General features: G+C 41.4%; 1 protein-coding gene across 1 annotated transcript in view; it reads right to left on the bottom strand.

Annotated features, from left to right (window-relative positions):
* Positions 1–12,929, bottom strand: part of LOC123504963 (abl interactor 2-like) — a 13,718-nt gene extending 789 nt beyond the window's left edge. The window contains 11 exon segments of the mRNA XM_045255934.1: positions 1–1,077; positions 1,189–1,257; positions 2,894–3,040; positions 5,245–5,334; positions 7,314–7,620; positions 7,800–8,035; positions 8,426–8,470; positions 8,473–8,572; positions 9,963–10,130; positions 10,620–10,768; positions 12,719–12,929. The exon segment at positions 1–1,077 is cut by the window's left edge and continues 789 nt beyond it. Coding sequence (XP_045111869.1) covers positions 914–1,077; positions 1,189–1,257; positions 2,894–3,040; positions 5,245–5,334; positions 7,314–7,620; positions 7,800–8,035; positions 8,426–8,470; positions 8,473–8,572; positions 9,963–10,130; positions 10,620–10,768; positions 12,719–12,896 — 1,653 coding nt within the window. The 5' untranslated portion in view covers positions 12,897–12,929 and the 3' untranslated portion in view covers positions 1–913.
* Positions 12,930–13,505: the final 576 nt, after the last annotated feature.

Here is a 13,505-nt window from a genome sequence, read left to right as displayed (position 1 = left end):
GACCACACCATGGTCTCATGGGCAAAGTGTCTGGGACTTGTCTCTCATCAAAATTGGTGTCACACTGGCACATTTCCACTCCAACAAAACCATGTCACTTGTTAAAGATTTGTTACACAACACAGGCAATGATTCTATCAGCCTCATGTTAGACATAAATAAATGAATAAAAGAAAAATTGATGGAAAATTTGTCTGGCCCATTAGTTTTGTTTACAATATTTTTGTTCATGTACAAAACATCACTTTGATATATATACTTATAACTAGAAAACATTATTAGTCAAGCATACAGTGTGCAGTGGCTCAACTTACAAACAATTTCCTTGGTATATTAGGAACAAGGTGATGTAATTAAATCATTCACATAACGTTGTAAGAAATGCATGATATTCAATGGATTGCCTTAACTCCATTACTGTGTGATTCTGTGGCATCGTCTGAGTGACACCTAACCTTCACTCCACTCCACATCCAAGCTGTGCCAAGTATTGCTTTAGCACACTATTAACTGAGGGAGTGCCAAGATGAACACTAAAGAAATTAAAAACATCATGAATTGTATCCTAAAATTAAGACAGGACTGGTGTCATGCAAGTTCTTTTAGCTTGAGTACCACTGCAAGCCGCTGGCAGACAAGACATGCAGTGTAGCTCTCTGAGGAGACTGCAAGGTGACACAGGATAAAATGATTGGGGCTCTGTGTAGTGATCATCTAACAAATTTTTAGCTTTAAATATTTTGCACAATTTATGAAAGGTAATGATACATGCATCTTATTTCCTAAAAAGAGATACTGAATGAGGACTATGATGTGAGAGAGAGAGAGAGAGAGAGAGAGAGAGAGAGAGAGAGAGAGAGAGAGAGAGAGAGAGAGAGAGAGAGAGAGAGAATGAAGGAAAGACATACTAGTATTACATAAGGGGTTCGACATAGTTTCCAGGGAAAAGGCCCGTCATTCCATCCATGACTCCTTCCCACCAGCCATCGTCATTCTTCTTGAGGACATAAATAACAGCATTTTCACTAAAGGTCAGCTCATCATCCTTGTCTGCTGTGTAATCATAAACAGCAATAACTGAAAAGAATAGAAAGGGTTTTTTGTCAATCTACTTTATAACTTTAACAAAATATTGGACATTTTCGCAGAATTTCCCTATGACAGAGAAGATGCATCACTATTTTTTACCTTTCTCAATATAATGAGGTGGAACGGCAGGCGGCTGTGGCCCCAGGCGCCTAGGTCCATCATCCACCACTGAAACATTCCACATGAAACAATGAAGCAACAGAAGCAAAACCATCTGTAAAAAACTGCTCATACTAAATTGTTCTTTCCATAATTGCAAGGTGTTGATGAATACAATCAATCCCCTATAAGTGTTAAGTTTCTGTGAATGTTTGGGTCAATCCTATGTAAAATGTCACTATCAAGCTATTTATCTATGTACAGTATCAGGCTGGCAGTCACACATGAGGTGGTCCAAACAAGGTTCCCTTCCCCCCATACACACATACTGCACATCTTAGTCCTGTCTGTCAGCAGTGAAAAGGGACACTCGCATGCACCACTGTAAAATGCCTCTAAACTCAGGACAAAGAATGACCAAGAACAATTCCACAGTAAAACCTCAGCTCACGACCATAATTCGTTCCTAAATCCTGTTCGTCACCCGATTTGTTCGTCCCCTGAATCAATTTTTCCCATAAGAATGTATTGAAATACCATTAATCCGTTCCAGACCAAAAAAAAAAAATCATACTTTTGTCCATAAAACCCATTCAAAATAGACCTTTAATGTATGCATGACATGAACAAAATAATTATAGAAAGCCTAAATTGTTTTACTTACCTAAATGCTATCAAAATGATAATAAAATGAATAAAAAAGAAAAGGTTATTTACTTGAGAGACTGGACGTTGATGGCATGATGGAATGGAGGAGAGGAGGATGGGGAGGAAGACAGACAAGATCCGAGAAGACAGTCATGAGAGAGGACTTTGGATGTGCAGCGTGCCAGAGCTACACAACAGCTGTGTAGCGTCACAAGTCAGTGCCGCTATGTGGGGCCCCGTTATAGTGAACATCGGCGTGGGAAACATGGAAAGATTGCCAGTCTTCATCTCTGCCTTGGAAGACCCTTGCCTGCTGGGGATTGACTTCCTCACGCATGTGGGAGCAAGTTTGGACTTCAAGAAGGGAAGTTAAAGGCACGTGGCCAGGAAGTTCCTTTGATCCTCGGAGGTGATGCTCAGTGTGAGAGGAGCGGGCAGTAGGGCGGTGTTCCTTGCCAGGCGAGCGAGGAAACAGCTGCGATGGATGTGCCACAATCTGCAGTACCTGGACATAGCCAGGATGATGACGACAGCAACGCTGAGAGCCACCAGAGCAGCGAGGATAACGCCGAGGAAGCTACAGTAGAGCGTGCCGGTAACATCACCATGGCCAGGAAAAACAGGAGAAAATCGTGGTGGCACGGAGATTACGTTATGTAATATTTTTCGTATGTTCCTGTTTCTATTTTCTTTTGTGCTTATGTTTTGTTTTGTTGTTGTGTGATAGCCGGGTTAGCTATCACACAAACGGCTTCGCCGCAGAGCCGCTTAACCGCTCGTCCCTGGGTCGATATATTGACAAATTTTTTGGTCGTCTCCTGAATTGTTCGTCCCTAGAGACGTTCGTCAAGCGAGATTTTACTGCATCTCAAAAGTAGTATACATAATAGCACTGTAACAATAATAGGGCATTTTGGGGAATCGGAAACATGCATCATAACTACTAAACTGACACTCTCTCTCTCTCTCTCTCTCTCTCTCTCTCTCTCTCTCTCTCTCTCTCTCTCTCTCTCTCTCTCTCTCTCTCTCTCTCTCTCTCTCTCTCTTTCACACCAACCTTTCTCCATGAAGTGAGGGGGCACGGCAGGTGGAGCTTCCACTTCTGAGGGTGGTGGTGGAGGCAAAGGAGGACTGGAGGCCCCTGAGGAGCGGCTGGTGTAGTCCGGCTCGCTCACTGGCCCAGAAGATGCAGGTGAAGGAGGCGCTGCAAGAACATACACACATCACAGTGAAATGCTTCAACAACTACAGGGAAGGGAAATTCAAGAGAAAGGAAGAATGTGTTAGCGCCGTTACAATTATAGGCAATTAAAAACTTAAAGAAGAGCAGTAAAAATATTTCTTACAACAGTAATTAGGTCAAAGTCAGACTACTACCGTTATACTATATAAATGACAAGTGGAAGGATAACAACTGGTACATTTTCATATACTGCAAACCAAACTTTATCTGAACTTGTTTGATCTGCAATTAAACAAAATAAGAGACAGCTGAGCATCATGCCATGCCCTGCAGACTTGTGCCTAAGTGAACGAATGCATTCTAAACTAATACCAACCATATTGCCAAAGAAGATTTCAAATCTACATATATTCTTTGATCAAGACATTTTTTTTTTCTTTTTCCTTACTACACTAAAATCTGTACTTTGTATATTCCTTTCCTTTAATTAGTCCTAAGCAAACATGCCTTACTGTGGCAGAATTATTAGTCACTTCACTCCAAGTTTTACAAAATGAAGAATAAATTCTTCAGTTATTAAGCTGAATTATTTTAGGTAAATATAATGAATACTGTATTGAATAGGTAGACAACTGATGGAGGTTAGGAGGCCTTTGTGGACTCGTAGAAGCTGATGATGATGACGAAGATGATCATTAGTGGTGTGTGGATTCAGCAGTCCAAGCACACGTCTGTGTTGTGTGTCAGTGGCACTGCTCCCATCACCACACCTGATCCTGCACCTCAAAAGATGTTTACAATCCAGCCAACCATTGAATTTCAGTTGGTAACACTTACTGGGTACAGTTCCACCTCACACCCTCAAGGAATCACTTTGATCATCTTTTATCTTTAAACAAACAAGCTTACAATACTTCACTAATTCCTTTAAGAAAAAGAAAGGATAACATATAAGTTACTTAAGGCCCATCCACACTAGGATACTTTGTTTGGAAACATTTTTTCCAAACAGTTTGCAAACAGTTTGCATACAGTTTGGAAACAATGTTTCTCATGTATGTGTTTCCCATCCAGAATGGGAAACATTGTGTGTGTGTGTGTGTGTGTGTGTGTTTTCGTGCGCGCGGGTGTGTGCAGCACGTGGTGACAATGAATCATCAGTACCCGCACGAGACTTGGAGTGATCATGTGGTCAACAGAAAAAACTCTACAATTAATTGAATTACTCCATTCATCCCCAGTATTGTGGGATGTTACAAGTGAAGACTATAAAAATAGACCTGCTCCATCTAGTCTCAATTCCTTCAGAAGTAAGTGACCATAAATGGGTCCTTTTTCTAAAAACTTTCTCACCCATGTCTTTCTCTTTTTCTTGTCCTTCCTTGACAACAGTGCCAAGTAAAATACAGAGGCTGCTGCAGCAACTTCTACACTCATCATAGGCATGACGACAACTGAGGTGTGGACAGGAAACATTGTTTGCAAACTGTTTCCAAACAGTTTGCAAACAAGTTTTTGGAAACAGTTTGCATACAGTTTGGAAACAATGTTTCCAAACAAAGTATCCTAGTGTGGACGGGCCTTTAGGATGAACCACATTCTAATCACTAATCTTGTCTATACAATATAAACTGCAGTTACATACAGTCTACAAAAGGCATTCCAAATATTCTACATACTACTAATAACAAGAGTAATTACTAATTATTCTAATATTCTAATATACAATCTCCATACACGACTATTCTGAGGACAACAATCTAGAAGCTGTAAAAATGTTCAAGATTCTATTTCAAAGTAAGACACACATATAAAATGTTTGGTCTCCTTCATTCCTTCTATCCAGCATCACCAGTAGCCAGATGGTAATGTGTTGAGAGGCAATGTGGAGAGTGGGGGATGAAAAGGTGCAGACAGGCTAGCTCAACACTGGATGGTGCCACAACACCACACCTTTGATGACACCACACACTTATTGCATCCCTGACACAAATACAGTACACCATGAAAATAAAACTCTACAAAAATTCAGTGTAGCAAGCAATAAATATTATAAATGGTAGTCTGAAATTCAAAGATCACAGTAACTCAGTAACTCGGCACCATCAGTCTCTCCCACTCAACAAAATTAAATATTTCTTGTGTGTGTGTATGTGTGTGTGTTGGGACTGCAAGCATGCAGGGAAGGAGGACATGGACAACAAGGCTACTGGCTAGTGGGTTACCTAAGGCTGGCTCTGACACTTTGTTGGCAAGAGCCTTGTTGGTGAGATTCTTGGGCAGAGTCATGGCGGGCCTGATGACTGTGGGGTATCCTATGTTTCCAGCAGCATGTAAGGACACCCAAAGGAACGGGATCAACACAAAGGTTCAATGTTACATGGTCACACTTAAGCAACAAAGGATCCAGTTATCATAACCTGTTGCTTCCACTTACCATTGTCACTCCAGCTCTCAAGACAAAGGTGACACTCATGACATTAACAGATGCAGCTCTCTTTCTTTCTCTCTCTTTTTTTTTCTTTTTTTTTTTTTTTTTTCCAAGGAGCCAAACCATCATTGGATTCTGTATATGACCCTTCAACTTTCCATCGTCTCTTATTACTATGTACATTTTTATCCATTGCATTTGTAAGTGTTGGAAAGTTCATGAAGATATTTTTTCTTCTTGCATGGTTACTTTCATCAACATGAATGGATAATTTGTGTCAGGTGTAAGATTCTTGAGACATATTGACACATCACTGAACAATCAGTGCTGTGCCAATTGACTGTCTGAAGTCCAGGAAACATCACTGATGCCTGTTCATATATTCTGATAAATTTAAAGTCAACAATATCAAGGATTGTGAAAGTTTCTGGACACAGAAATGGCAATGATTGTTGTAACTGAAGACCATTATGAAAATAGTCAACAGCCTATACAGAAATTTCTATATGTACATATTGCATGTGCAATATAGAGATGGACACGTTTGTTAATGGATGATGTTTCAAAGAAAAATTAAAAACAGCTTTGTATTAAATGAGAAATTAGGCGATGGACAACTAAAGCAGAGAGGCTGCCTTTACTCCAACAGTGTCTGAGACACTGAGGAGCATGACACTGAACACACACAGCTATCACAATATATTAATAACACTCACAAGGAAGGGTGACATGAATGTGATGGCACTGTCAAATGAAAGGATGGGCATTAACTGTGAAAACAGTGAAGAGCAAGTATAAATCAATGTCCACGGGGCAGATTACAGTGGCTATTCTTATGTACAGTTCAGAACACCACTATGAATTCTGTGAGTATAATCACACTTCATAAACACTGATAAGGAAGCCATTATTGCATCAAAATATTGTACTCAAACACAGTGTTCTTCCACAAAGATGATGTCATTTTGTTAGTATTAACAATGTAATCACCCAAAAACAAATCAAGCTGACAGTTCACTCTGGTCACCAGGCACTCCGCAACTTACTGTTGTAGTAGTAAGGAAGGAGAGGAAGGTTTGCATACACTCCTGAGGGAAAGCAATGGTGTTACAGATCCCTTCACCCTTCCATCTTGCATTACACTCTTGTAAGGCAAGAATACCTGTTGTTTGTTTTTACAATGACTCATTACCTTATTTCTCTCACTACTAAGTACCAACTCCATACATCTTTACACAACCACATCTTCTTTTTCCCTCTGCTTTCCTGACTGCTCACAAAACACTCTTAAGATGCTCCTTCACTAGGAATCATGATTTTTTTTTTTTTTTTTTTAATAAAATTCCACATAGTTTGTGATAAAAATTACTAACCACCCTTACTATGTACAATATCATACATTCATTCCAAAACTGTGTGAACAGACCTTGGTAAATTTTTCATTCACTTAGCCAGAGCTAATATAACTCACTTATCTTTATCAGCTTATCTTTCACAGCATCAAATTGCTCTTGCATGGAGTAACCAATCAAACAAGTAAGGTGCAAGAACACTCCAAAGGTGTCACTGTGTATTATTATAATTCTATTTTGTTTTTTTTGAGTAAAGAATATACAACTGATGTACCAAAGAGGTTATAAGTGTACCTCTGCTTAACAATTTCAAAAACTACTTCATCTGCACACTGTAGAGAGAAGCTGCACTCTGCCATTCTCTCTTGCACACCTTGCACCATGGCTGGCACATTGCAGGAGTAACAGCACCCTGTCACTCTACCACACACACTGACAAGCACACCCCAACAATACCAATACCCTGCCACACTCCCTGCCATAACAGCAACACCTGAGTAATGGGACTCACGTGGCATGTTGATCTGGTGTGCTGCATACTGGGGAGGTTCCTGCATGTGTGGTGGTGGCGGAGGTGGCCCATACGAGCCTCCCTGATTCACTCCCGGAGCATGAGCCATCGGGTGAACCATACCTACTTGGGGTGGTGGTGCTACCATGCCGCCTCCTCCCACTCCTCCTCCTCCACCTCCTGCACCATTGTGAGCCATAGGAGCCACATGAGCCGCTGACTGATGGGGGAGGGTGCTGTAGCCGCTGGATCGCTCACCACGGCGTGGGTGACCGATGGGGTAGTTTGGTGCGTAGTTGCTTGGTACCTGAAACAGTGGCGCTATAATGCTGTGCAGTGGAAGGCTGCCAACATGGAGGGACAAGTGAAGTATCTTTTTCTACAGGAAGAAAAGAAGTACTGCTCCGTGATACATAGACCATATTAAACCAGCTTAACCTGTACACACACCACACCAAGAGGCAGTTCCTTGACGTTAACACTGACCTGAGGTGGAGCAACGGCAGGTGGAGTGCGGTATTCCCTGGAACCACGGGAGAGAGAGGAGACCGAGCGGTTGGCCTGTGGTGGTGTGGGGGGCTTGGTGGTTGGGGCAGGGCCTGCTGAGGTGGGTGGCTGCTGGTGGGCAGGTGGGGGCGGCACACCCACACTACTGGCGGACCGGCGAGAACGAGGTGTGGAGGCAGAGGAGGAACGCAAGCCATGGCCGATGTCGTCTAGGGCTGTTAGGAGCAGGCCGTGAATATTATTGCTCTTTTATTTATCATTTTTTTTATGTAAGAAAGGAAACCTGGTCAAGGGCAATATAAAATGTATAAAAAAAAAAAAAAAAAAAAGGCCCATTTAGTTTCTAGTCCCCTTGCAGGTCCCCCAAAAAAGGATAAATGCCTTGAAACCTCCCTCTTAAATTAAGTTAAGTCACAAGAAGTTGGAAATACAGAAGCACGTAGGGAGTTCCAGATGACACGTGACAATTATAATCATCAATGCTTTCTGTGCCTATAAACTGGTAAGCGTCATTCATCAATTAAGGACAGAAACAGTCAAGGTGAAAAAGAACAGCAGTTACAGCATAGACCATTATTACCTCTCTTAATTCTTGCTTGACTCACCGGTAAAGTCGATGGGTTTGCGGACGTACTTAATGGGCTTCTCAGTGTTGGAGGGGCCACTATCTTGTACTGGCGGGCTGTTGTCTTGTTGGTGGTAAGGACGCCTATCTCACGGCGGGCCACTTTCTCTTTGTGCACCATCACCATCTGTGGGAAGGTAATGCTTAGGCTCAGATGTATACCATATCACCGGCAACTGCTGTCATGTGTACCACAGGGAGATGTTTTTTGCACACACACACACACACACACACACACACACACACACACACACACACACACACAATCACACAGCCAATAGCTCAGTGGTTAGAGCGCTGGCTTCACAAGCCAGAGGACCGGGGTTCGATTCCCCGGCTAGGTGGAGATATTTGGGTGTGTCTCCTTTCACGTGTAGCCCCTGTTCACCTAGCAGTGTGTAGGTACGGGATGTAAATCGAGGAGTTGTGACCTTGTTGTCTCGATGTGTGGTGTGTGCCTGGTCTCAGGCCTATCCGAAGATCGGAAATAATGAGCTCTGAGCTCGTTCCGTAGGGTAACGTCTGGCTGTCTCGTCAGAGACTGCAGCAGATCAAACAATGAAACACGCAAGTTTAAAATTGATTAATGGAATGGATCAAGTGGATAATGAGAAACTAATCCTGAGAGAAGAATATGACATTAGAAGCACAAGATCACATAGTAAGAAACTGAGGAAGGGAAGATGTCTGAGAGATGTTAAAAAAATTTAGTTTCCTGCAGAGATGTGTTGAGACTTGGAACAGTATGAGTGAGGAAATGGTGTCAGCAAAGAGTGTACATAGTTTTAAAGAAAAATTGTATAAGTATAGATATGGAGATGGGGCCACACGAGCATAAAGCCCAGGCCCTGTAAAACTACAACTAGGTAAACACACACACACACACACACACACACACACACACACACACACACACACACACACACACACACTAACAAATGACAAGATTACCTAGAGTACATGATGTGAATAAAAGAAAAGAAATGACAATTCACATATTTGAAAAGATTGAAGAAACTCTAAACAATGCATTTAATGACCTACTTTTACATTTAATATTGGCTTAAGTCTAGCAGTCCACGGTGCTTTCACAGACACAGGTAGATGACTAAATAAAGGATCAGAGGTTTAGTAATCAATTTTTTTTTATAATGTAACATCAAATAGTAGGAAAATGACTAATCTAAAGGGGCATTAGGACTTAAAGTAACCAGCAGTAATCTCTGGTAAACTCTGGAACTCCCTGCCTGTGTCTGTATTTCCAAATTACTATGACTTTACTTCATTCAAGAGGAAGGTATCAAGACATCTGTCCCTATCCTTTGGCTAATTCTATCGGAGACTGGCACCTGAGTGAGTCTTTTTTTTCTTTATATTTTTGTTGCTCTTGGCCAGTCCTCCTCTCTTACATAAGAAAAAAAAAAAAAAAAAATAGAGAAGGTGAAGCTCTCCTCTGCATAGCGTGGGCACATATTTCAACTCCAGAACAGGGAATAATGATTGATTTGCCCACCCACCTGTGATATGTAGTTAACCTGGCTCTCCATCTCAGCCAGCTGGTTGGCCTGCTGCTCCACCATCTGCAGGAAGTTATAGGCGAGAGTGTTGATTTGATATGCAACGCTGGCCAGGCTCTGTGTGGTGTAGTTCTTGGTTTCTTCCAGTGCTCCACCCTTGTTCTCAGCCTGTGTGAGGGTAATGCTGGGTTTAGCATCTGTACAACAACAAAATGACTGCATACTAGAAGCTCCATAAAAAGATACACCGCTGTTCACAATCCTCAGCTATTCTTGTGTGTAAATTTTGATATTGATGTCTTCAGCCTAACTCACTCTTAAAACCTTCCTGTGTGGGGAAAGTCAACTACACAGTCCTTTAAACAGCAACAACTCAAAATTGTTTTGTTTCAGCAATTTTTTCTCCTCTAATAAACTGTCTTCAATCTCTACTCCTCTCAAGATACAACATTGTGGATTGTGATTTTTTTTCATTCTTTTTCCCGTAAGTCCTGAGGTGTGTGTGCACATAGACACACACACACTGGTCTCAATCCTTCTCTCCACTTCCCCTTCACCAGGTAGTAATCAGACTTCTCTCCATCCTCCCTCTCAATGATGCTGTCATAATGTACCATCTCCCTTAAAATGAAGGTTAATGAGTGAAAACATTCTTACCCTGGCAAAGTTTTCAATGCAGTAGGCGGCCACCTTCTCCAAGTTGGCATGAGAGTCTGAGAGGGACTGTCGCCCCTCAGGAATCTCCTGCTCCACCAGATTGACAAACTCGGCCGACAGTGCCATGGTGGTGGAGTCACACCTTCCCTCTGAAAAGAAAATACTGTATGGTAATTAAAAATCTTGATCTATGCAGTTGACAAACCCATGACTTATTAAAAGCAGGAGTCATAATTAATCCACTCAGATTCTTACAAAGAAGCACCACGATAAATACCATATGAAGTTCAAACCTGTAACACTTTACTGAGACTAATCAAGTACTGTAAGCTAGTGGCATTAGTGTTACAATCTGATTCATAAGACACTGGCCAAGCATGAGTGGCAGCACCCTGGAAAATAGCAGCAAGCAGGAATTAAGGTCCTGGATGCTGAGGAAGTGAATAAGGAACACAGATAACAACTTCAAAAATGAATGAATAAAGGGAAAAAACAAACATGCCAAATTACACATGATTTCTCTTAGATAGTATTTCTAAGAATACACTCCCACACATCTTGCTGTGTTTTCTAGTTGAATGCCAAAGAGACTAACAGATGCTATTCCAAGGGGGACCTACTCCCTTTCAAAGTTAACTGTTTGGTCAAATTTAATCTCAAAATACTCCTCACTGTTGTGTGACCGAAAGACTGACATGTGGCAGTTAAAATGGCACTGGTGCTCCACGGGGATAAAAAAAAAATCCTGAGTTAGAGTAATGTTGCATATATTGGCTTTTCTACAAATAAACCCACTATGGTCTGACCATTTTATCCGGAGCAGTTGGGGATTGTTCTTTCCAGAGATTTCCAAGCCTGCAGTTCTGCCACACATGTACCAAAACACAATTCATGCCAGGTATGTACTTCATACTTTAAAATCAAATGGTGTTGTACTATATATATATATATATATATATATATATATATATATATATATATATATATATATATATATATATATATATATACTATATGGGAAGCGTTGTTAAGCTTCCGCCCATTTGTGGCGCAGGCAATTTTATTTATAGTGGTACTCATATTAGGGCCCATATCACCGCCCAAGTGCATCTTTGGTGTAACCACATAGAGCCTGGGTATCATGGTGACATGTAGGTAATTTTAAACCACTCTACAAATGATATAGCTTCAAAGCGATATGTGATGGAATTTGAACCTGCGCGTGGATGTCTGCCCGATCCCACGCTCACCACCTTATCCACTACGCCACCACCTCCCTAAAAACACCAAGATCCTGTAATTTTTGTTCATCTTTGACTATACTTGCTTTGTTTTAACAAACACCACAATACTTAACAATGTTTCCTCCTGGTGTTGTCACGTCTATATGAGTGACCAAGTGAGGACACAAAGAAAACTGTGCTATAGCTTCTCTCTACCCATTCCACCACGTTCCAAGGTGCCAACTCTAGCCAAGCTGTAGCTATTGTCCTGCTCTCTTCAAAGAGGAATACAACATCACAGTTTGTAGATGTGAGAGGCAAACTGATTGCTTACCACTTCAGATGCATCAAACTTGTGCCTCTCATGTGAGGGCCCATGAAACCCTACACAGCTAGTTGTCCTGCAGATTAGGTGAACCCCATAAGGCTAAGAGATAAATCTGCACACTTGTAGTTAACTAGGGTAATTTCAACTATAGTAGCTACTCAAGGAGAAGCTGTATTATCACTATTATGTGCATATGGTGTTAAACATTAATAATACTATATGTGTGTAACATAGCCATGCATGGTTATGTTACAGTGACGTAATATGCCTTGCGCTGCATCGCATATTCCAATTAGGATTTACTGTTAACTATTTTAAACATTTTTTTCATGTTTTGGTAATTTTTGTATGAGAAAACAGATTGCAAAATATTTTAATCTATTTGACCTTGTTTTAATGCCATAGCCTGTTATAACAGCCCACAGTTTCCTTCACCATAGACCTGCCCACTACTGGGGCAGTGCTTTACCATTCCATCCAAGTGTCAAACTCGCTGAATGCCAATTTGCCATAAAATACCATGAAATTAGCTCAAATGGACCACTAACTGATAAAAAAAGTACTGAGTCCTGCTTGGTCCTTCATGGGTGTGGTGAGTGTGGCACTGTGGCACTGTGGGCTGAGGCACCCTGTCACCCCAGCGCTGCCTGTCACCGCCGTCTGATTCCTCTCCACCATCACTCCTCTCGTCCACTCTCCCTCACTGCACGCCCTGGGCACCACCATGGGCGGCACTTCTGTCACACCACTCCCTTGTAGACGTACCGTGAGCAATAAAAGCTGTGAAATCCGTGAAATGTCAACAAGTGTGGCCCTGCCTGCCAGGGTATTGGGGGGAGGAAGGGCGGAGTCGCTTACTATTAGGTTCCCGTGTTATTTGTTGTCCTGTGGTGGCGACTACGCATGCGCACACTCTCACTCACAGGCGGGCTAGGCTGTGCTGCATGGGAAGTTAGATTAATCCCATGCTCCTCACAATTGAAAGAGAAAACTAAAACATAAGATTAGAGATTAGGATACTGAGAAATGATGATAGGAAATAGCAGAAAAATCAAGTCTAATAAAATCTAAAAACTGGAAGAAAGAAACAGCTAGTGTATGCATGATAATAGGCAGCATCAATCAATTAATTTTTTCAAACTTTGTAGATCTAAAAACCTGAAATTAAGAGACAAGAATAAAGACACAGACGGAGACACTGTTCTATATTTTGTGACAAAAGTCTACCGTACTAGAGGATTTAAAACACTTGATGCGGTGTCCAGGATGTATGGAGAAATAAGAAGAAAGATAACAATTTTACAAAGGCCATATATAGAAGAAGAAATTATTGTA

Source organism: Portunus trituberculatus, chromosome 17, assembly GCF_017591435.1.
Source record: "Portunus trituberculatus isolate SZX2019 chromosome 17, ASM1759143v1, whole genome shotgun sequence".
Lineage (NCBI taxonomy): Eukaryota > Metazoa > Arthropoda > Malacostraca > Decapoda > Portunidae > Portunus > Portunus trituberculatus.
Note: the sequence above shows the minus strand (reverse complement) of the source record. Positions and strands in the feature narration are given on the sequence as shown.